At 43.3% G+C, this 23520-nt stretch overlaps 1 protein-coding gene across 5 annotated transcripts in view; it reads left to right on the top strand.

Moving 5' to 3' along the window:
• Positions 1 to 23520, top strand: part of dclk1a (doublecortin-like kinase 1a) — a 42070-nt gene that overhangs the window by 15702 nt on the left and 2848 nt on the right. The window contains exons 4-16 of one of the 5 annotated variants that reach the window (XM_029518562.1): positions 2617 to 2724; positions 5514 to 5522; positions 10058 to 10152; positions 17417 to 17498; positions 18161 to 18333; positions 18624 to 18743; positions 20093 to 20239; positions 20979 to 21112; positions 21208 to 21285; positions 21465 to 21561; positions 21655 to 21735; positions 21880 to 21993; positions 22183 to 22256. In XM_029518562.1, the coding sequence (XP_029374422.1) occupies positions 2617 to 2724; positions 5514 to 5522; positions 10058 to 10152; positions 17417 to 17498; positions 18161 to 18333; positions 18624 to 18743; positions 20093 to 20239; positions 20979 to 21112; positions 21208 to 21285; positions 21465 to 21561; positions 21655 to 21735; positions 21880 to 21993; positions 22183 to 22256 (1312 nt within the window). Of the gene's footprint in view, positions 1 to 2616; positions 2725 to 5513; positions 5523 to 8553; positions 8675 to 10057; positions 10153 to 17416; positions 17514 to 18160; positions 18334 to 18623; positions 18744 to 20092; positions 20240 to 20978; positions 21113 to 21207; positions 21286 to 21464; positions 21562 to 21654; positions 21736 to 21879; positions 21994 to 22182; positions 22257 to 23520 lie in introns of those variants that run through there. The other 4 variants (XM_029518564.1, XM_029518566.1, XM_029518561.1 and 1 more) reach the window with 4 other exon arrangements.

Below are 23520 nucleotides of genomic sequence, written 5' to 3'. Positions count from 1 at the left end.
TGGTGTGCAAGTATTTTAATGGCTTTCACAAAGAAAAACTTTCTTCCCACTGAACACAGGCATTCGTGAAATAAGATAAATGGTCTCTTCATACTGATCAATATATCTTCAGACTGAACAGAACCCAGAACGACAATGATGAATTTGCCTCTTGTTTGTGGACAAGTAGGAAAAAATAGCCAATTTCTTTCAAAAAGCAAATGTGGGAATGCCTCGCATGTAAATTTTGTCCCTTTCAGTCGGCCTCATTAATCGGAATGCGGCTCTCTCTTCTTTGACAGATCATCACATCTTTCCAGTTGCACAGATCTTCCTCTTTATCTTCCTTATATATAACACATCTCCCTGGTTCAGGTGGCAGAGGACTGTGTAGGCTGTTCACCTCATTACGTTCTGCTGTCTCTCTCTCCCTTCCTCTCCTCTCCCCTCTTCTCTTTTCTTGGTGTCTGTCACTCTTAAGCCACCGTCTAACCTATTGCACCATTGTTCCTCTTCCTCCTCTCTGCCTGTCTCTCCGTGGTCGACTGAGGATACGATTTGTCCTCGCTTCACCCGTCTGTGCGCGTCTCGCTGTCTGTCTCTCCCTCTTCTGCATCGTCGTTGCTGAAGACTCCTGCCATTTAGCGCTCATCTGTATTCCCATCCTCCCATCTATCGTCCTGTCTCCTACATGAATGAGTGTTCACTTGCTTTTGTTCAAAGGTTTATTCAATTCATTTGTTCCGCCCATGTTTCAATCGCACCTGGGTCACCAGCGTCCACCTCCACCCCTCCTTTTCTCTCTCACCAACCCTCGCTCTTTTCAATCCCTCTCTTCCCCCTTTGCTCATCTTTTATAATGTCTAGTTCATTCCATTAGACAGCTTCCTTTTGATAACTTTCCTCTCTCTTGAGAACACCCCCCCCAAAAAAAAAAAAAAAAACCCTCAAAAACAAACAAACACTCCTACATCACCTGGGTGTTTCCAGTGACATGAGTACACTGAACCTGATGAACAACGTCTGTTCTCAAAGTCATCTCTTTCTGTCAAGTCAGAGGAGGTGACCTGTATATCTGTTATGGGCATTAGTTTCTCATAATCCCTCTTAATCCACCGTCTGCTGGTGACTTGTTGACGGTGCATTCAGGGTCACCGCTGGTTAAAAAAATATGACATGACCTTATACCTTATCTTATTCACTCAGTGTTTGACTCCTGGGTGGGAATTTCACTTTGACTAAAATCAAAAAACCAAAACTGAAGAAATTCATTGGCTGACTCAGACCTCTGCTTCAGAGTAAAAAGTACTTTCTTAGAAATGTAGTGAGGTCAAAATGACATTTTAAAGGTGAGTATGAATACTCAAAATACATATGTAAGTATGATTTGCTTTATAATGAGCATTGTTACATGAATACACTAGCTTTGCCCATTGATTTATAATAAATTCTTGATTGAGGGCACAGAAAGACCTCACGCAAACTGATGAAAACACAACGCACACATGCACCCTACATTTTTTTTTCTTTGTGTGGCAGAAAAGTGAGAGCACATTTTGACACCTCCCCATGTCCTGGAACACAGAGAGCCAGAGGAGCGGGGCAGGAGGCCCAAGGCGGGGGCAGACAGACAGCCAAAACAGAGCGACGAGTAAAACCAGTCAGAGAGACAGCTGGAGTCAGAGCCGCAGACAACTTCACCTCCTCTCAGCATCACTATAATTATCGCCTCTGCTTCAGCTCTGGCACACTGTCATCATGTTAACACTCTGCATTGTACATTACTCACTGGGCCACAGCGACTGCCGCACGAGCCCATAACACACACATACAGAGACATGTACACACACACATACACGTGCAGCCAAAGACAAGCACACATGCCAGACTGTATATTATTTTGCGTTCCCTCTGGCCTTAAATGATAATGAGCTGTAATGTGGCTGGGTTAATGAACAGAAGAAGAGGAAAGTTTTGGGGATGAAGGAGGCAGGGAGGGTGTATGAGCGCGTACCATCACATGGCTCATTTATCAGGGCTGTGTGTCTGTGAACTATCAGACCTCCGTGACTCATAGTTGTCACTCCTGAAACACCACAATAATTACGTTTGGACAAAGCAGCCCAGCGAGGGTCAGAACTCATTTTTGCAGGGGACTCGCAGGTAAGACCAATTACAGCTGGGATCATACATCAGTGGTTTTGTGTCTTCTTGAATGACTGAAGGTCAAAATCAATTGTAACGGTAAAATAATTGTTTTTCCTTAATTCTCACTCCAGCAGAAATGGTCACTTGTTAAAGCTTGTGTTAAAGGGTCACTTGTTCAAGCTTTTTGTTATAATTTACATGTCTGTGAGTGTGTTTGTGTGTGTGTGTGTTACAAAACACAAGGTCATATCTTAAAATTCACTCTTGGGTACAGCCTTTTATTTGTCTGCCAGCAGCTTTTCTCTCCTTCAGCTTCCAACTGTTCATTTGCTCCGAGTGGATTTAGACACTTTAGTTCCTGGATGAATTTTATTCATAGAGTCTTATTCTAAAGCTTATTCCTCTTAAGAGTTCATTTACTTGGTAAATAAAGGTTCAGGAGATTGTGGTTTCTGAACACATCTGTCTGTTTTGTCTCTGTGCTCTCAGAGTGTCGTATGATGAAGTCAGTGACCTATGGGAAGATGTCTGGCTCTCTGAGCCGAAGCACCCCCAGGACCGCGGTCCAATCGCTGCGAAGCAAGTCTCCAGCCTCTAGTAAGAACGGAAAATAACTTTCTTTCTTCTTCTTGTCTCTGTTTCCTCCTGAGGACTCAATCTGTTAATGGACTTTGGCTTGGCATAATCGTCCTGAATGATATTTGAGTGTGTCTGTGTGGGTCCTTGCGTCTCTGTATATTGTGCGCGCAGCTTCTCCGATCTGATGGACACAGTTGAAAGAGGGTGTTTGTGTCCTAATACTTCCCCCATGTGTGTGCATAGTATTTTCTAGCTCATTACTTAATCAGTGTTGCCGCGTTGAGTCGCTGCAAATGAAAGGAGTATGAACAAGCACTGCAATGAAATCAGAGCTCTGTGGTGCGCCTGCCAATGTTAACTGGGTGCGTGTCTTTGTGCATTTATTGTGAGCCGTGTCTCTTTGCATGCAGAATATGAATTCAAATGAGAATGATTTCACAAGGGAGTGGAGAAAAAAGGCAAACAGCGATGAGAGGTGAAAAAAAAGAGAGGGGGGTGGGGGGGGTGGGGAGCGGGAGTGAAGATGAGAGAGAACGAAGAGAGATGGGGGGGTTGGTGACTCAATCCTGCAGCTCCCCACAAGCTATTCTTCACCTGACATACTAATACAATGTAATAAGATGGCAGAGGCTTGCTTTGGCACTTACAGTGTTGTTTATGAGTGATAATGATGCTTGGCAAATGCCAAACCCTCTTTTGAGACGAAAAAGCAAAGCACAAAGCGATATGCTGAAACACGGCAGAGTAATAATTATAAAAAGTGAACACACCTCTGTGTGTGGCAAACCCTCACGCTGGCTTGGAGCTAGTGAGTGCTGGTGTGAACAGTTTTGAGCTTTAACAAATATCAGGTTGTTCTTTTTCCTGATTGCACAGCTTGTGCTTTGGCTGTGTGTGTGCGTGTGTGTGTTTGTGTAAAAATCCCAGTTGCACAACGACAGACTTGACTTTTCTGAATTTTTTTGAGATATGAGTGCTGAGATACACAGACAGTGTTGGGTTTGGCATCGATGCGTCGAAGGGTGATGCAACCTGCAGAAATTCCCCAGAAAGAAATGGACTCCACCTGCTGCAGAACCATCTCGAGCGTACACAGAGGCACGCTTTTGTGGTGTTGCAGAGAAAAGAAAGCAGGAGTTATTCATGTGTTTTGTGTTGAGCTGTGAAGAGAAAAAGGTGAGGCGGAAGGAGGATAGAAACAGCTGGGGTGAGGCAAGAAAGTTCTGGATGCTGATGGGTTGAAAACTTTGGGGAAAAGGTTATGAGAGTGAGTCATAGGCTGATCTGATCACGTCCGCTGAACCAAGCCCGGGAAGTGTGTGTGTGTGTGTGTGAGAGAGAGAGAGAGAGAGAGAGAGAGAGAGAGAGGCTGAGACAGAGCAGGGAAATGAGACTGACTCGTCTGGGTTGCCATGGAAACATAGCACAGTGGGACCATGTAGCCACAAACACAATAGTCAGTGACAGCCATATATGGCGGCGACCGATGCCCGGGTCTCGCCGAAACCCTGAGTCAGACCGTCCCAATGTGTTTTGGCTTCTCAGAAACGCTCCCCTTCCCTTCGCCACTTCCGCCACTGAACATCCTCAAACGCTCCGGTGTTGACTGTTGACTGCTCTGAACTGTTTTCATTCCCTGAAACAACGGGGAGGAAATGAAGGATAACTGATGGCGCTGCAGCCACGCGTCCCTTCCCTTCTTGGACAATTTGTTCAACAATTATGGTGATAGTCAACAACAGCTGATAACTGGCTGCCGCAGCCCAATCTGTGTTGTCAGTGTTCGCTAGGAGGCCTCACTGATAGCCAGCGTTAGAAAAATAGATCAGCTGGAGCCGAGCGTCTTAAATGAGCCTCATTTGGGAAAACAATTACATGTTTTTGTTGATTTTTACAAAATGTATTCAAAGTCACAAGGATTTGATGTCACAAGCAGAGTGTGTCTTACTCTTGTGATTGAGCCACAATATGTCAGCATATTAAAAATTTTATATTTAAGAAACAATACAAAACAGGTGCATTTAACCAGAGCTGCTAAAAGTGTTTTCTGAACAGGGTCAGGTTAAACCATGGCTGAAATGATTAGTCAAAGAAAAGAATCCTCACTTTGACGATTGATTGGTAATTTATCAAGCTGAAATAACAAGCACTGGTGATTTTATCTTCTAAAAAGTGACAATGAGCCTCTTTTCTCTGTTTCATATCATTTTCAGTTGAACACATAGAGCAACTAGTCACATTTGGATCTTAGAAATTAAATTCTCAACGTTTACTGACCAAACATTTATTCAGTTCATCAACCAGTAATGTATGTAAATCTAGGCCTGCGGTTTCCGGACCATGTTGGGCCTGCTGATGGTTATCAAACACTGGCGGTTTATCTGTGACATCCTTTTGTGTTAAACTGTGTTAGGTTTGCACAAATTCCTGACATCAAGGCTGAAACAACTATCATTCATTATTACGCTCCAGTGTAAGTCCATCAACAGCCAAACCTGCAAGTTGTTATAAATATAAAAATTAACTCTGCGGAATAAGGCATTCACCATTTGTTTAATTATTTGGCCATTTAATTGCAGCTGCACCTTTTTATCTGATATATTGGCAATGAAATTATTAGTGCTGACACCAGAGCAGAAAGCTCTGCCTGCTTTTTGATATTTAGAAACCGGTGCATGTAGGACTTTATTATTTTTCCTCCACACTTGAAGATGCAATAAAGAGCTCCATTAGTGTAAAAATGGGACTGCAGGTGTTCAGGTGTCCTGAGCCCAGGCCTCAAAGTCCCAGATTCATTTTTCTTCCAGCCAACACGGGTGTTAATAAAAATTCTTTATCACATCTAATAATCTGGACTGAAGGAGCTGCACAGAGGAGAAGTGATGTGAAGATAAAGGCTCAGATAGTGATAAGTGAGAGAGCGAGAGCACATAACACAACACGTGCTATCAAACACCACCTGGTGCCCTTTTGTGTGTCTCTGCACCTGAGGCCTCAACACCTGTGTGTGTGTGTGTGTTGTCTGCTTCAGTTACACTATTAAATTTATAATTGATCACTTCAAATTTAATTACAAATTAAAATACCATTTTGTCTTTAGGATTACGTGACATTTATTAAACAGCTTTCAAGAATTTCCTAATCTCTACAAATTGTGTTTCTGACACATCCTAGTTTTGTTTAACTCCAATTTTACCTGGATCTAGGGACAAAATAGTAAAAGTAAAACTTGACATGTGTTTGCATGAAATAATGGCATTTGCATATGTGTGTATATGTATATGTTCTGATAAAACTAAACCAGTGACAGTCCTCTGTTGTGCTGACTGACAGGAATAAAACCTTTAAAACCTAAAGCCGATACATTTACAAATGTTTGAGGAAAAGATGTAAAATAAAGTAAAACATTTCTGAATAAATCTGTGACTGAAAGTCACAAAATTCAGATGATGGGATGAGAAGGATGTGTAAAAGTCTCTAGTCCATTTTATTCCCGCATCAGACTAAGAAAACCACATTGCCTTGTTTAGTGTGTGGCGAGAACAGAAGCCTTCTGAGTGATCCACCCAATCAGTTCACAAACACTGTAATAACAATCTCAAAAACTTATCAGCCTGCTTTGCCCGCACATAATGTTCCTCTCCATCCTCGTTGTTATTGAAAACCAACAAAGCCCAGAGACTTGTGTGTTGTGCGTTTGGTTGGTGAATCATGCTGTGGGACTCAATAGTCAGTGAATCACAAGTCTTCATCATCGTCATTACATATTAAAAACTAATAAAGACCGGAGAACATCAAAATGCAAAGCTTTGAAATGTTCACATGCTCATGAGTTTCAACTGATTAAATCATAAAACACTAATAACATTTGACCTTTACTGACCGCCCATCACTGATTACACAGCAACTGCTTCAGACGCAGCTGTTCAGCACAATTTCAGTCACTCTGCAGTTTCAAGGCAACAACAAAAAAAAAAAAAAACACTCACAATGTGGAGGGCCTGATATGACACAATGTTATGTCAGTTTTGTATATGCATCTGTGTGTGTGTGTGGGCAGATTCTTCCATGTTGGCCATACACTGTCATCACTCAAAGCCTCAGTTGATGATCTCACAACCCTCCCAGCTTAGTGTCTACACAGACCCAAAATAATGTGAGAAACAATTTGCACTCGTACATAGTTTCTCTCGCTCTGTCTCGCCATCTGTCTCTCTGCTCTCTGATGCCTCACGTCAGCTGAAATTAACAGAAAACCTACAGATGGTGTCAACAGGCATCACGCTGAGTCTTCGGGGTCTTTTCTTTCTCTTTCTGTCATGAGCAACTCCTCGTGACGAGGCTTTACGTCGACAGGGTGTGGGGCGGCCAGCCCACCTGCAAATCCCGGCGTAACACTACAGGATGAGCTGTGACACATCCTGAACTGCGATCACATGATGTGTGCAGCCTTCGCCACTTTTCTTGTTCTATGAAAGCAGCTCACAAAGTGGACTCCTGCACTCTCTGAAACCAGATGAACGCTGGTGGCCTAAAAAGTAGAAGAGGGTGTGAGGAGAAAGTAAATCTGTGTTTAGGGAAGTATTGACATTTTGGCAAAAGGCAAGATAATGACAAGTCCCCTCTGCAGCTTAGTGTTTCTGAAACACACTTTCCACTTTTAAAATTCATGAGCTTTCACTGGTTTTGCCCATTTTGTAAAAACCATTGTCCCAAAACATTTTCCCCAGACTGCAGTGCTGCCAAACTCACTGACTTCCTTTGTTCAATTTCCCAGAAGGCCTTTTGACAGTTCTTGTATAACGTAACGTAGAAACTGTCATGTGATTATGTTAAGAACCAAACGTGCCCATCGTTACACATGTTAGACATAGACATGGAGCACACATAATAAAGGAGGTGCGTGGATTATTAGTCTATTAATACTATTATGTATTAAGTCTTTGCCACGAAAGAAAAAAATTCACCAACATGCTGCTTTTAAACTCCTGAGACGATGCCAGATTTGGTTTGTCAATCTGCCAATATTAAATAGTAACTCCTTTGACCCCTACGGCTTGCCATAGTTGTAGCTTTTATCTCTGTTCACAGCTAATGTGTTGTGTGTGCCATCAGTTTTTACTTTTTTTCTCATTAAAATGTGAATTGCTGCCCAACTCAGTAAGTGTGGCAGCACTGTTTATGGATTGTTTTAGCTGTGCTAATATTAGTTGGCCAGTTCACACTGAAATCTTGCACTCTCTGCCCAAAGCAAAAAAAAGTTATTGGTTCAATTCCCAGTTTCACGTTGTCCCTGTGCCCGAGTGTCTGCAAGTGGTGGTATGTCTGAATATGGTACATGTAGGCCGGTGAGCTGTCCGGGGTGAACCCTGCCTTCGCCTGATGTCAGCTGGGATTGACCCCGAGGGATCAGCGGTACCACCAGCCGGAGGAGTAATGGCCAAAAGAAAGCTCTGATGTTTCAGATTAGTGAACATCTTTCTGCCTTCAGTCTTCATTCTACCTCCACATGACCTCACATCTTCTGACTGCAGGAAGAAAAACAGCCCCTGAGGGCAGATTTTTTTTTTTTAAGCTTGATCATATATATTTATCCTTCTCAATCTGCACAAACCGTCTCTCCTAAAGTTGAAACCTCTGCATTGTTTTATTTATAAAAATCATAACATAAATCGAATCAGACAGGTATTTTTTTCATCTCTAGCTCTCTCTCTCTCTCTCTCTCTCTCTCTTTGTGTGCTTCTATCTCTCTCTATCTCCGGTTCACGTCAGAGTGTGCGCAAGCATCCAGCCCGCCTCTCGGTGTAGTACAGCTCCGCTCCGGCTCTCCCATTCACCACAGTTTACTATCACAGCCGGGCGGAGAGCGGACATCGGTGCTGATCTTCCTCCTCCTCTTCTTCCTCTGCTTCTCTTTATACCCGTTTCGGATTATCACTGTGTCTTGTCGTCATGCTGGAGGTGGAAGGTAGGAGCGACGTTTTCGTTTTAAGGTCTTTTGTCGTTCATCGACAGCGCGCAAACTTTACGCGCCACGCTCGGCCAGTCTAGATCCGCGCTATCTCCACCGATGTGAATTTGATTTTCAATGACTTTTCTAGAGGTTGTGTGTTGTTGTTTTTTTTTTTTCTTTTCTTTGTAGCAGGATCTGAAGCCGTTGAGAGACTTGCTTGTTTAAGTGTAGCTGTTGTGTAACCGGGAGGAGTGTCGGTCTGCGTGCGTAACGCTGATGCTCAGTTTCCTCAATGGAGATGTCCAGGAATGTATTCCTGACACAAACAGTGTCTTCGTCTCCTGGTGAAACTAAACCTTTTCAGCCTGTGCTATTCTAGTCAGCCTTTTTCTTCTTTGTCTTCAATTATTCAGAAACTTCTTTGATCTTCTCGGGGGGGGGGGGCATTAGAGAGTGAAGGTTGGACCACTCATCTCTGCTGCATTAAGAAGATCAGGATCTGGAAATGTTATGAGTCTGAAAATGAGCATCAACAATAACAACATTAGGACAGGTAATAAAGAAGCTGCTGGTGATTTAAAAAAAGAAACAGACAAACACTGGATCTATTTTATTTAGATTTTTCGACCCCCATCTGTGTGAAAATCCAGCGTTTCATTTACAGTTTCTACCTCCAGGGGCTCCTGCTTCATACAGTTGACTTGAGTTGAAGCGCTTCTTTGTTGCCAAGAGACACTTAGCCATGTTTTCAGTCAGATATACATGTATATAAAAAATAATTTTGCAAATGGGTGCCGGTCTCAATGATGCAGTTGCTCGACCAAACACAGGATTCGTGGGGCAGTGTTGTTTCATCCAATGTTCCTGTTTAATGAGATGTTGCCGCTGGGTCTTTGTGTGCCGGGCTGCAGCTGGAGAAAAGGACCAATCTGAGGTCACCGGTGCATTAAACGGCGGATGAAAAGGAGGACAAGCTGGTGGTGTAATGCTGACTTCCAGCCATGAGCTCGGAGCCTGGAACAAGCTGTGATTATTTTAGATGCACATATAAAGCTCAGGTGAAACAGGCTTTTTTTTTTTTTTTTTTTGAGGGAGATTTGGAAGCAGCATGGTTTGTTTTTGGCTGACGGGGAAACAAAGAGAGAAGTGTCGACTTCAGTGCTCTTTTCCTTTCTCTCTTACTCCCCCTCTCGTCGTCCTCCTCCTCTGCCTCATTCATGTGAATAGATAGATGCTGAGGGCGGAAGCGTGGGCTGTTGCTAGACACTCAGAAATATAACTCTTCTATAAAACATGCATTCAGATCGAAAAGGATCATCTCTTTCGGCGTTTCTCTCCTGACCTCCACCCCCGTCACCAACCCTGCTCCATTTCTTCTCTCCTGTTTTCTCCCTCCAGTGAACGGGACGCCGGCCAGTCAGCTGTCCACTCCTTGTTCGGGAAAATCTCCTAGCCCCTCCCCGACCAGCCCGGGCAGCCTCAGCCAACGCCGGGTAAGACAGCAATACACACACACACACACACACACACACACACACACACACACGACCATATTGTGATACTAAATCTCTATAACACATTCCTTCTGTTCTCAGGAAAAGGACAAAGCTGTGACTGAGCTTAGGCCGACTACATCTTAGAGTTGCTAGAATAAGAAAGAACAACAGCATCACATCTTTATTGTCTCAGAAAGGGGAGAGGGTGCTGACCTTTGACCTCATGTATTGCTGCTCTGAGGATCCCAAGATTGGCAGGCTCATGTTAGGATCCTCTAATGTTACAACTTATGTCCAGTGTTGATAGAGTTCCTTAGCAAACTTCCGATCTGGTTTTCTGCCACATCACCAAACATGCTGAGCTGTCGCTCTTTGGCAGGCTGCCTTTGGTAGCTTAACGGTGAATGATGCTATCTTTGACTTTTAGAAATGACCCGATCCGTCAAGTCAGTAATTTGTGCAATATCTGATCTGGGGATCAGACTCACGATTGGCTTTTTGAGTGTCCTTCCCGGCTTCCAAAAATATTTGGCTTGCATCCTGTGTTAGCTACCAGGCAGTTCTGTGCTGAAAATTGGCATGAATGGACCCAGACTGAAATAATACTGATCTGATCAAGAATGACTTTTATTTTTTATCAAGTCACATCCTGTCGTACACGTCCCACTGTGTTAAAGGTTTAGAAACGCATTTTATTTGATCAACATTGATTATTTCAGATATTTTCTTTTTCAAGTTTCCATTTGACTGGGTTTAAAAAATCCCAGTTGGAGACTCTAGTTTTCAGTAGATGACAGGAGAAAGGCTCTTGAGTTACAAACTCACTGTGTTCTCGATAAATCTTGTAGTTCTGTGCAGAGTAGGAGCATGCAACTCAAATGGAAAACCTTGAACCAAGTGAGAGAGGCTCATTTATAAAGTGGGTTTTGTGTGGCTGTGTGTGCGCTCAACATCAAAGTGTCTGCTAATCCATGCCTTGACAGTGACGATGGCGAGCTTTTAATATCGGCCTCAATCCTAATCAGTTTTCCCCGCTTTTCTCTCTTGCGTGCAGCGGCTCCTTCGTTTGCAGCTGCTTTTAAGCCTGTTGCTGATTTATTTCCTTCTCCGTCATAAACAAACAACTCGCACGCTCGCTTGGCCACACCCGCACACAGACACAGCAGCATGCAAAACCAGACTGCATTTATATCTGCTCCCACCTTTGTATGCTTTTCTGACCGAAAACCCAGCTGAGTGTGTTGTTTGTGTGTGTGTGTGTGTTTATATCAGTGCTCTACCTGACAGCAGAGGTGCAGAAGGGAATAGAAGTCAACAATATGGGTGCCTTTTAATAGGATACAAAGAAAACTGCGGCTGTGAATTACTTGTGCACACAAACAAGTGTGTTTTTGTTTGTGACTATGAGCGACTTTATACACAAAAATCAGCTCAGCATGCAGGATTCATTTATTGCACACAGCAGCTTCAGTCTGGTGCTACATTTGATTTGCCAGGAAGAATTAGCGTATGGTAGAGAGTGCGACCCACAGGCGTGCAGGTCCTTCCGTGATGCCGTTGTGTTGTTGTTGTTATATGAAGGTCAGCCTGGGACAACAGAAGCAGATCGGGCTTGTGTGGCTTCTTAGACCAGGACGAGGGGCACCAATGGTTCCAGAGTGATCCATCTCGAGGAAGTGGGTCACCACAGATTTCAGTGTTGGAAGGGACTGAGGTTGAGAGGTGCACACATTTGTAGACTCTGGCTCTCCATCCGTCTTCTTCTCGCGGAGTGAATAATGTGGGGAGGTTTGAGAGGTGAAGGACGGCTAAACAGGTGTGCTGAGAAAAAAATAATCACTCCGTCCGCTCCACATTCCTCCGCCCACTTTTCTCATCAAATACTGGCCTTTGCAAATTATCTTTGCAGTGCAGGGTCTGACCTCAGCGGTTATGTTTGATTTTTACACAACATGTTGAGTGTGTATTTCTCAGCGGGAGATTATTCCTTGCTTTGTGCTTGCTGACACACCAAACTAAGCCTGCAACGCCTCGGCTGGACTGAAGGGAGGGAGGAAGCCTTGCAGCCCATTATCTATCGTCACCACTCGGCAGCTTCACACTCTTTAGACATGTTACAATGTAATTCTCTCCTCCACTTGCTTTCTCCGTCCTCCCTGTTAGTGACTCTCTAACTCAGTTTCTTCTCTGCTTGACAGTTTCTAATTTTTCTCTCAATCCACTCTCACTCGTCCCTCCCCCTCCTCTCAGTTTCCCGTATGAAAGAGTATTAACTTCACACGGAGGAATTGTAGTCCACCATTTCCCTTGTAGATTAATTCTAAGCCTCTTTGAGAATTAGGCACCAAGTTCCTGACACTATATTTTCACATTTTCTCTCCTTCTATGTTACCTCAGTGTAAACATGCATGAATAGTCATGGGATTCACAAACTGAAATCCCGTTATTGTTACGCCAACAATGGCAAGTCTCATACCCATGTGACTAAAATGCATTACTTAGATATTCCAGTTTTCTTTAAAACTTAAACCTCAACATCTGTGTTGTTAAAGGAATATCTGGGGCTTAAAAGCGGCCAAAATCCAGTTTGAAATTTTGGACCAATAAAGCATTGAAAGCCAGACAGAGCCTCAGTGACCTCCTATGAATATTGAATTTAAACTGTTCAGCTCTCTGGACCACAACATTTCAACACTAGAAGCCGCCCGAAGTAGGCTGCACAGACCACCATAACCTATTTCCCCGAGCAGAATGTACAGACACAGCATTGAGCCAAAGCTTTTTCCTCTCGCTTTCACACATTCGTAGCCGCACGCGTACAGAGAGTCGCTCACTCATTCATTTATACATGAAGTCGCCCATTTGTGTGTGGATTTACACAGTGGGTGCATGCTGGTGTGACCCATTTTTATGAATTAGTAACACGAGCATGAAGCGATGGTCTACATTCATGAAGCCGTCCCACCGACCCCCCTTTTGTACCTCCTCTTGTGTTTTCATGGCTGCTTGCTTCACTAAGAACACACAAGCCTTCCATAATTGTATTTATTATCAAACATGCAGACACGTGCTCTGTTTTCTGGCAATGTCTCAGTTTAAAACACCGACCAGATGAATGAGATGAGCCTGCGAGGTCACAGCTCCTTTCCTCTCCGCTCACCCCATTAGATCTGAAAAATACAGACAGGGAAATTAATTAAAGGAACATCAACAAAAAGTAAAGTCCGGTGGCTGTTTGGGAGTGTGTGAGGTAAAGAACGTGCTAATTGTTCGCTGTGGTATGTCACCTATAGCCACCTCTCTCACCACTGAGTCATTCACGTGCACAATCCATTGAATTGCATGCTCCATCTCTCATTCTTATTGTCCATATTTGTGTCGGGTAATTCATAATTAAATGTGTGTGTGTGTGTGTGTGTGTGTGTGTGTGTGTGTGTGTGTGTACGAGAGAGAAAGAAAGAGAGCAGCCTGAGGAAGAATGTATGTTTGTTGTGAGCTTCTGAATTGTCGTCTCATCTCATTCTTGTGAATGTGTCGTCACTAAGGATTGTATTTGTTATTTGTCCTGTATTATATTTCCGATTTTAAGTTGTGTTGATGTTGTTAGGTGGTTTTGTTTCATTTAGTCTTTTTGTTTTGTTGTTGTTCATGGTTCTGCTGTAAAGACTGGCAGCAGCACATGAGGAAATGGGGGGATAATGGTGCAACTATGGCTGCTTTTTTTTTTTTTTTTTTAAAGCTAAAACATTGGTTCTTGGACCTAAAATTGTTTAGAGTTGTTCAGATTCCAATCTGGCTCATGTTTACATATCTTTATAGTGTCTAGATATTGAGAATATAAAATTATGGAGAAGGTTTGAGACTGTCTTTGCTATTTACATACACAAAGGATACATAAATCTGAAAATTGTCTGTGATAAATTGTTTAATCATCTGGTCCTTCAGCTGAAGAGTGATTTTCGGATGTGAGACTGCCAGCTCTTTATGACTCATTTGTTTCTGTTTGTATTTTCTTTGATTAATGTATTAATTTCCATTTGTTGATGTCATTAAATTCATTGTCATTTCATTTTCATATTGTGTTTTTTTTTTTTATTATTATTATTATTATTATTATTATTAATCCTCCTCATGCTTTCCATTTGTGTTTATTATCAGTTGATCACCACATACAAAAACAAACAGATTGTTTTCAGTAAATGGCAATGGTGATTTTTGGCATGTACATATTTATCAGTGCCTCTCCTTTGTTCAAGTTCTGTAGCAAAGATTGCACAACAAATGCAAACACAGTCCCAGAGGCGCATTAACCACCGACCCCATGTCTCACCGCTGCTGCTCTGGATTGTTTTGTTTTTTAAAATTAGTTTTTTTTTTTTTATTTAGATGAGTCAGCTCAAATTTCCTTCCTGTTTTTAATTTTCCCTGAAGCATTTAATCACATCCCTGTGATTTCCCAGGGTTGCAGTCTATAAGAGCTGTGATTAAGAAACCCTCTCTTTGTCCAACTGGCAGACCGAAAACAGAGTTGATCTCTTTAGACAAGGGTCAAATAGATTATCTTCCCTGTCTGTCTTCACTCCAAAATAAGTACCAAGAAATATTACATCCTGTACTTTCTTGTTCTTTTGAGAGACGGATGGAGTATGAACTTGGGACAAAACAAAATGCCCCATTTCTATCAAAAATCTTGTTTTTTGCTGCTGAAGCAAAGACCAATAAATCCGGCTTTTGCTGGATGTTTCATAACAGTGAAAGCGACATGAAATGTCGCTGGACGAAGAGGTTTGGCTCCCCCAGCTTAAAGGACAGAGAGAGAGAAAGAAGGCTCTGGGATGTGGGTCATAATCCAATTCAACCAGAGCTACTGAGGACATGGCCAGCATTGCTCTTAAGTTGGTTATGTAAATGGACGGTGCATTTTTAAGGCTGACTTCCTCAGTTGATGGATGTCTTTCTCAAGCGCAGAATAATTCATTGTTTCTAATGCCACACATCTGCCCATGAGATGATACTCCACGTTTAAGGTCAATCATGAACATCCGGTTTGATTCCTGCTTATGCACTCATCAGTATTCAGCTGCCGAGCGTTGCCCGTGCCGGTTTTTGAAGAGCAACTGGCTCCAGCCATGATGTAAAAGGTTCGTCAGCTGTGTTTTTTTTTGTTTTTTTTTAGTGGTGTGTGAGTCATAACCAGAGCAAGAGTGTAGAGATGTAGAGCTAGAAATAGTGTGCAATGTATTGTGCAACAGGGAGAAACATGAACTGTGCTAACATGAACAAGACAGCCACCGCTAAATGCAGTGATCAATCTCAGCCACAGCAGACTCCACGGATCTCCATTTGTCTGTCAGTGACTCCGTTTGTCCGTCTCGTTCTTCACACGGGAAAAAGAGACACAGTGTTCATAGAAGGTTGAAGCCCGCAGACGGGAAATGGCCATATATAGGCTTCTGTCTCCACGCTGCAAGTCTCATAAGCTGCCTCTCTCCTCTCTGAGCAGTTTCCATAGCAACAGTAATTTGTTTCCCTCGGTGGCAGGAGGGGAGAGATAGGAGTCCAAAATGAGAAAGCGAGTAGACGACGGGGCTGGATGTGAGATAAGGGCACAAGAGAAGTAAATATATGTGAGTCAGAATGAGAACATCAAAGTGCAGAAGAAGGATTGAGGACAGGAGGGTGACCGGCTTTATGGGCAGTAAGTTGGTTTTTCCTTCTTCCGGGATGAGAGCCCGACCAAAAACACATTACATAAACCAAATTCAGCCTGACTCACAGCTACACTCACCTGAGTGGCTTTCAGGTCACAGCAGCAGAGATGAGTAAAAGAGCTGACAGCTACTTGGGCAGAGTTATAGGTCAGCTCAGCTCTGTAAATAGTTTTCACATCTAAGTCTTCATGATGGGTGGCCTTATCGTCTGACTGCCAACTCTCCAGGCTGCAACAGTCCAGAGAGATAAAGGTTTCAGATGAGGCTGGGGAAGAGGAAAGAAATGAAATATTTAAATTTCCTGGAACAGACCCAGATTACACCCCCCCCCCCTCCTTTTTTTTTTTTTTTTTAAATGCAAAAAGCAGTTCTCATTTTACACGTCACCCTGTATGAAATGCTTGGTGTGCCTATAATCACAACGTGGGCTATTAGTTCAGCAAAAAATCTCATCTCTGCTCAGGACTGTTGTGTGATTTTATATAATGCCATTATCAGCTTTAAAAACAAAGCTGGCTCCACCTGATCTGTAGTGAGAGGTGATCATTAATAAACTGCTGGTGCAACTCCTCTTTGAAGGTGCACGTGGAGACAACCTCATGCATCGCACACACAGTGCAGACCATTTACAGAGCGAACTGCTCTTGTTAATATTCCACATCGCATCTGCCAGGGGACTGTGCTTTTTGTTGGAGAAAAACTGCGATAGCCAGGCTGCACCTGTGGGATGCAGCTGAGAGCTGGAAACCTCTGAACTCCAGAGAAAAGAGAGGGAAACTGAAAAGTCTTCCAAAAGAAGATAGAAATAATAAAGTAGTTGAAGAGCTTCCACAGGTTCTGGAGGAAAGGAAAGTAGGAAACAGAAGAGCGGTGGATTCTCACTCTGAGTCTCGACTGAATCCTTGCTCCCCATCTTTGTTGCTTCCATGACAACCACATAGAGGGTTATGAGGTGGAGGGCGTAATGAGTTTTTGTTTTTGGATTGATGCAGACGCCTTATCTCATCCACTCTCTTCCCTCCTAATGACCTCCCACTTATCAACCAGATGAAAGGCGGAATTCATTCGGCCTTATTAGCATCAGCCAAACCTGTATTTTTGTGTTTTATTTAAGATAGTAGTGAGGAGTGACAGAGAAGAGAAGGTGCAATTAAACGGGAATTACTTCGAGCTCTGCGAATGGAGAGGAGCTGATTGAGACGCAGCCTGTCGTGTGCAACGTACACACACAAACGCACACGGGTGGTTTTCTGGGTAAGAAACCGGTTTATATTAAGCCCAGTAGCTGAAGTAAATCTGTTTTGGCAGTTTTCGTAGGTACACTGTGCTCCCATACATAACAGACAGACATGTAAACACTGAGACAGCTATGAGAATGTTCTTAGGATGAGATGAGTTGCACAGTGTCCTCTTTGTCTATTTTTGGATGTGCGTATTTGCATCAGAAGGGACTGCTTCATTGTATTTTGGTGACTCTGAGGTGGATTATAAACTGTTTTTGGCATCACTAGCAATGTTAGTAATTACTTCACCCCTCTCCCTCTCTGCAGGGGTCCCAGGGGTCTTCCAACTCTTTGTCCTCTGTTAAAGTTTCCAGCTCTGTGGAGGATGGAGATGGACCTGTAACTGAAAGTAAGGACACTTTGTGCTACAAGACCCATCTGTCCATCAGTGGCCAAGGGCGATGTATTTAGACTTACATAAATATCCTGCAGGTCTAAACTGTGCTCATGAGTCGCTGTCTGTCTCTTCCTCATCTCGGTGTTCTTCTAATATGTGTATCCTCTTCTCAGTTTTTATAACACTATGAACAATGAAGTGCTGGCCAATTTTGTTATATGTGCTGATGCCATGAGCGGAAAAAGCAGCCAGTCATTCCGCTGAACTTAAGATTCTCAGTAGTCTCTCTGAGTCTTAGATTTTATTGGGGACTGAGTGGAATCTTCTCAAGTCTCATGAATTAATATCTAGTTCAACATTCACTGCATATATTCCCGTTTTGATTTAACCGTTGGTTCTGGATTTACTTTCCCATTTGCAGGCTTGATTGTCCTTCACAGAGCACTCTGCAGGAAATTAGTGTGACCAAAATTTCATCTGTGGGCTGGAACTACAGCCCTTGAAACTACATTTTGAAAGCATCATCAAGGACTAAATGGTCGCTGATAATTATTAATATATGAGTGCATTGCAATGAACTATACTTTCTAAGAACTTGTGTGTGAATATTGCCAGCATTGAAATATTGCCCTTGAGTGTGTTACGATCCACGGCCTTCTCCTTCCTCCCTGCAGCTGAGGTTCTGGTGGATGAGGTTCCAGCTGTGCCGTCCTACATATCAGACCGCTACAAAGTGGGACGCATGTTAGGTGACGGGAACTTTGCAGTGGTGCGAGAGTGCGTGGAGCACTCCACGGGACGGGAGTACGCTCTGAAGATCATCAACAAGGGCAAATGCAGAGGCAAGGTAAACAAACCTCAACTCCACAAGGATACCACCCAGCAGTACAAGTACTGTGTAGGGTCGCTGAAGTATATGTACAGAAAGACACTGTCAATAAATAATAAACATTAAAGCGCAGATTTTTGTGTGCATTCACCTTTGACATCACAAATGGCTGTCAGACCACACCCACCACAGAAAGACATGAAACTTCAGCCCGAGAGGGCAGCAGTACACATTGCGCTCATTAAGAGACAGTATCTCTTCCATTTTGTTTTTCGTGCTTGTACAGTTCTTTTTCATTCTTCTTCCAGGAGCACATGATCCAGAATGAGGTTGCCATCCTCCGTAGGGTCAAACATCCAAATATCGTGCTGCTCATAGAAGAAGTGGACACTTACAATGAACTCTACCTGGTCATGGAGCTGGTGAAGGTGTGTGGCCAGTGTTTGTGTCCTCTTTATTTTTATGTGTTTGTGCGTCATCTGCTCCGGTTAGTTCCAAGGGCCTGAAATATTTTATCCGACTTCGATAATGGATGGTACAATTCTTTGTATATGACAGCGATCATTATCTCCGGTTGGAGATGAGCAGGGAGGCAGAGTTGGTGACAGAGATAGAGCAGCAACATTGAGCCGGCGAAGCAAAACAATGAAATTCAACCAGTCGCACAGTGTGGGATCCAGAGAATCAGCCCATGGCCCAAAGCGCTCATGTGTTCATATTCCTCATTCTCTCCTGCTCTCTGAGTCAAGAAATATTTGTGCATAATTCAGGAGCCAGAAATGTGATCCATCTGTTCGTGTTGTGTTGTGGAGTACTACAGAATATAGATGAGAGGCAATCGGTGGGAGAAGTGTGTGTCTGTGTAAACGTGTCCAAAGTAGGAGGATCGAGAGGAGGCTGCGGATGAATGAGGTGGAAAGAGTCACTCCAAGAATGGCAAGGGACTGAGAGAGGGAGAGTGATAAATGGACGCAGCCCATGAGAGGCAGATACATCTAAAAGTGTGGCATCCACATAGTTGTGTCCCTTTTAATGCTACAACGCAGCAGGCTTGTAGAGAGGCCTGACCACAAACCCAGTCAACACCTTTGAGATCTTGACTGTGAGCCCGCCTTCTTCACCCAACATCAGCGGTTGACCTCAGCAGAAGCCTCCAAAAAAAAAAAGCTACTGGACGTATCAGCTTATTAAAGTACGTGCTTTTGGAATCACGTTTGAAAATAAGCGTGTCGTCAACGTATTTTACTTTTATCAAAGAGAGGAGGTAATTGCTTCGTGGCTGAGCTGTGGGATTTGTCAGCTCTCACATTTAAATAACAGTTGCTGTGCAGGTTGGACACTTTACAGTGTGTCTTAGTCTGTGCAGATTCATCCCTATTTTAGGCCTCTGCTCTAGTTAGTCCACTCACAGAGAGGGTGGGAGGGAGAGAGGCAAAAGGATACCCCGGTGTCAGAATCAGACAGAAATGAAAATATGAGAAGCTGAAGCAGACAAAGAAAAACCCTTGGAGAGGAGAAGAGCGGCCCAATTAAAGGGGGGAAGAGCGTTCGAATGAAAGTGAAATATTAAAGACGAGAGGAGGAGATGTTTCAACTAAGGTGAGGAACGAGGAGACTTGGTTTACCCTTCCAGCTGCTGAGCGGACGAAAACGAAGGCAACTTTTTGAGCTGAAAACTCTTTTCAGCAGAAAAGTCTCTGAGTGACGGCGCCAGATTAACTCTTGTGATGTTGGTCCTGTTACTGGCAGCCCACCCATCCTCGTGATTTGTCCACAGGGGGGAGATCTGTTCGACGCCATCACCTCGGCCAACAGATACACAGAGAGAGACGCCAGCGGCATGCTTTACAATCTGGCCAACGCCATCAAATACCTCCACAGCCTCAACATTGTGCACAGAGACATCAAACCAGAAAACCTGCTGGTGAGTTTCTCTCTCTCTCTCTCTCTCTCTATATATATATATATATATATATATATACATATATATATATATATATATATATATGTATAGAGAATAAGTTGCTGCAGTATTGTCTTCTTTGTGAATGAGCAGTAAAGTAACATCACTCACTCTGGACTGGGAGCAAAAAGATGACTCATCCCTGCTGCCCTCACACTTCCCCGCACACTCCTTCTCCAACCTCCCTCATTTGTGCAGTCCCTCCCTCCTTCTCCCGTCTGTCGACCTCCTCGCTGTCTTCTCATCTTCAGACTGCTGTTCTTCACTCCTTCACACGTCAAACTGAGACTTTCCCACCTGCAGCAGCTTCAGAGACGTTTCACTTCATATATAATTGAGTGGCTTCTGCTGCCAAGTTCACCCCGGCTTACCTGAGATGGTGTTCCGGGTTCTTTTTTCTGTTTCCACTCCCTACCCCTTTTTCTGCTTTGTCGTTTTTTTGTCAAATAAGACATGTTGAGGTTGTGTGATCTTTCTTTGTTGTGAAAGGTCACGGTAGGTTTGGTTATAGTTACATATCACATCAAATAATACCCAGTTTAAACACTGAAGGGATTCTCCAAAGTGTGACCGATTAAAGCTACTATGTGAAGGAGTAGAATATTTTAAACTCTGACACCCCCTCCTGGTCCGAAACATTACAGCCATCGCGGCTCCTACGTTCAGCAGTAATTTCTGTGAGTGTTTCCTGTGTGCTCAGGTGTACGAGCATGCAGACGGCAGTAAGAGCCTGAAGCTGGGAGACTTTGGCTTGGCCACTGTGGTGGATGGACCTCTCTACACTGTCTGCGGGACCCCAACATATGTAGCACCTGAAATCATCACAGAAACAGGGTACGGCCATCAGCTGCAGGAACACATCACTCATACGATACCATATAACAAAACAACAACAATTTCTCCGTCTCTTCCTTGATGTCTTTGTGCAGGTATGGCCTTAAGGTGGACATCTGGGCGGCTGGAGTCATCACCTACATCCTACTGTGTGGTTTCCCACCCTTTCGAGGGTAAGCCAACGTTCAGAGCTGCTGCACTAAGTGAACTTCTACTGCTATTTTTAGGGAGTTTCAGTTGTGTGTGAGTCCCCCCAATGGTTGGTGATATTACTGCAGCTGTAGTTCAGTGAACACTTAGTGAGAGACAGTGTTGTGTTCATTATGTTGATGTGGAGATGTTTTGTTTGCAGGAGCAGTGACGATCAAGAAGTGCTTTTTGATCAAATACTCATGGGGCAACTAGAATTTCCTCTACCGTACTGGGACAACATTTCAGAAACGGCCAAGGTGAGTGCGTCTTTGCGGGGGTCATCCATCCACAAAGCAAGTTTCCGCTACGCAGAGGGAGTAAGACTGACTGCTGGTTGCCTTCTGCTGCAGGAGCTGATTCGATCTATGCTGGAGGTAGAGGTGGATCAGAGATACTCTGCCCTGCAGGTGCTAGAGCACCCCTGGGTCACTGTAAGTACAGTCTTAATCAAGCTCACCGAAAGTCTCACATCTATTCAGTCGGGAATATTTTCCCACGATTACTGACTCCCCCCCCCGACCACCACCACCACTAACCTCCCCCTGCTCTCTCCTTTCTCCTCCTCCTGGATGCAGGATGAGTGTCTATGTGAGAATGACCATCAGCTGTCAGTAGCAGGGAAGATAAAGAAGCACTTCAACACCAATCCAAAAGTCAACGACACCACTGCAGGAGTGTCAGTCATTTCTGTAAGTCGCTGTTACTGGAAACTACAGTTCCCATCGTCACCCAACTTGTCTCACAGATTGTTTGCTTCATCTTATCCTGCGGCTGTAGAGACCTGTACTTCTTGCAGAACTCTCTGAGTGAAGATGTCTTTTGGTTTTTCTGCTGAACTGGTGCTTAGATTGATTGTGCTGGTCTCTCTTTGTGTTCAGTTGGATGACAGCTTTTCTATGCAGAGATCTGGGTCGTTGGATTTCTACCAGCACCCGGCCATGTACTGGATAAGGTACGCCAGGTTTCCATAGAGACACAACTGGGTAGACAGTCGCAATCCAACGAGAAATCAAAACAAACTGAAACAGTGTCTCTGAAATGGATGCCCCCGCCCTGCTGACTTGCTGCTGCTGTGACAGCTTCGTGTTGTTGTCCCTGCCTTGTGATCTTTGTGCTCGGCCTTTTGCTTCGCTCCTTTCATCCCTCGCTTTGAATCAGATTTTCCCGCAGCAGCTGCATCGTTGTTGTCTGTCTTTGCTAAGTGTTGTATATCCGTCTCTCCTGGATTTCTCTGAATGTTTCTCCTAAATGTCTCCGTTAAACGTGTGTTATACATTTTGGTGTGTTTGTCTGTAAATTGATGTTCCTGAGGTTTTCACTGAGTAACATTCATTTATTTACACTATTTCTTTGTGAATGCTGCCTTTCCAAAGAAATAACCTCATTCCTTTGCTCGTCTCAACTCTGATTTTATTTCATTTTTATTTTGCTCGATGTGATATTCCCCACCTGGCTGCCTCTACTAACCCTGGTGTGTGAATTTGTCCACTGATTTATGGAGGACCTGGAGACACACAGCTATAAAGGCTTAGCATTATAAGGCACATCATCTGTTGATATATTACAGTTACTGGATTTCGCAGAGAACTTAATAATAATTAAAGAAATAAAAAAAAAGGAATGCATGCAACAATTCAACGTAGAAGCCTGGCATTAATAAGGAATCTGAAAGAAAAAAAACGGAGCAATTCAAATGAGGTAATGGATAATAAATGTGACAGTTTTCGATGGAAATGGAGATTGCTATCATTTTAATTTTAAAGTAATTATTTCCTCTTTTGTCTTCCCATTAATTTTCCATCTAGCTTTCTATTCCAGATTCTCTTGTGATTATCTTTGGGGCTCTAATTTGGTTAAACTTTGGTTATGCACCAGATCACAAGTATTTAACTAAATGGAGATAGAGAGCAGTATCATTATGTTATAGTCTTAATATTGGAGTTGGTTTTAAGGCATCAAGAACTACCCAAATAATATGTTTGGTGTAGGTGAAAAGCACCTTTTTTTTTTTTATTAAAACTGAGGCTATTAATCTTTTGTGATCAAAGTGGTACTAGCAACTAGTACAGCATAACTTTCTTGGTTATTTTTTGTCTCAAGTTAGGCTCCAAGTAGGAACCACACAGAGACAAGTAAAGTCAAAAGCACAGCAATATCCAGCCAAAGTTAACGCACATTGTAATGCGGTGGTGACACCAGTCAGTGTTACAGTGAAG

Source organism: Echeneis naucrates, chromosome 14 (assembly GCF_900963305.1).
Source record: "Echeneis naucrates chromosome 14, fEcheNa1.1, whole genome shotgun sequence".
NCBI lineage: Eukaryota > Metazoa > Chordata > Actinopteri > Carangiformes > Echeneidae > Echeneis > Echeneis naucrates.
Note: the sequence above shows the minus strand (reverse complement) of the source record. Positions and strands in the feature narration are given on the sequence as shown.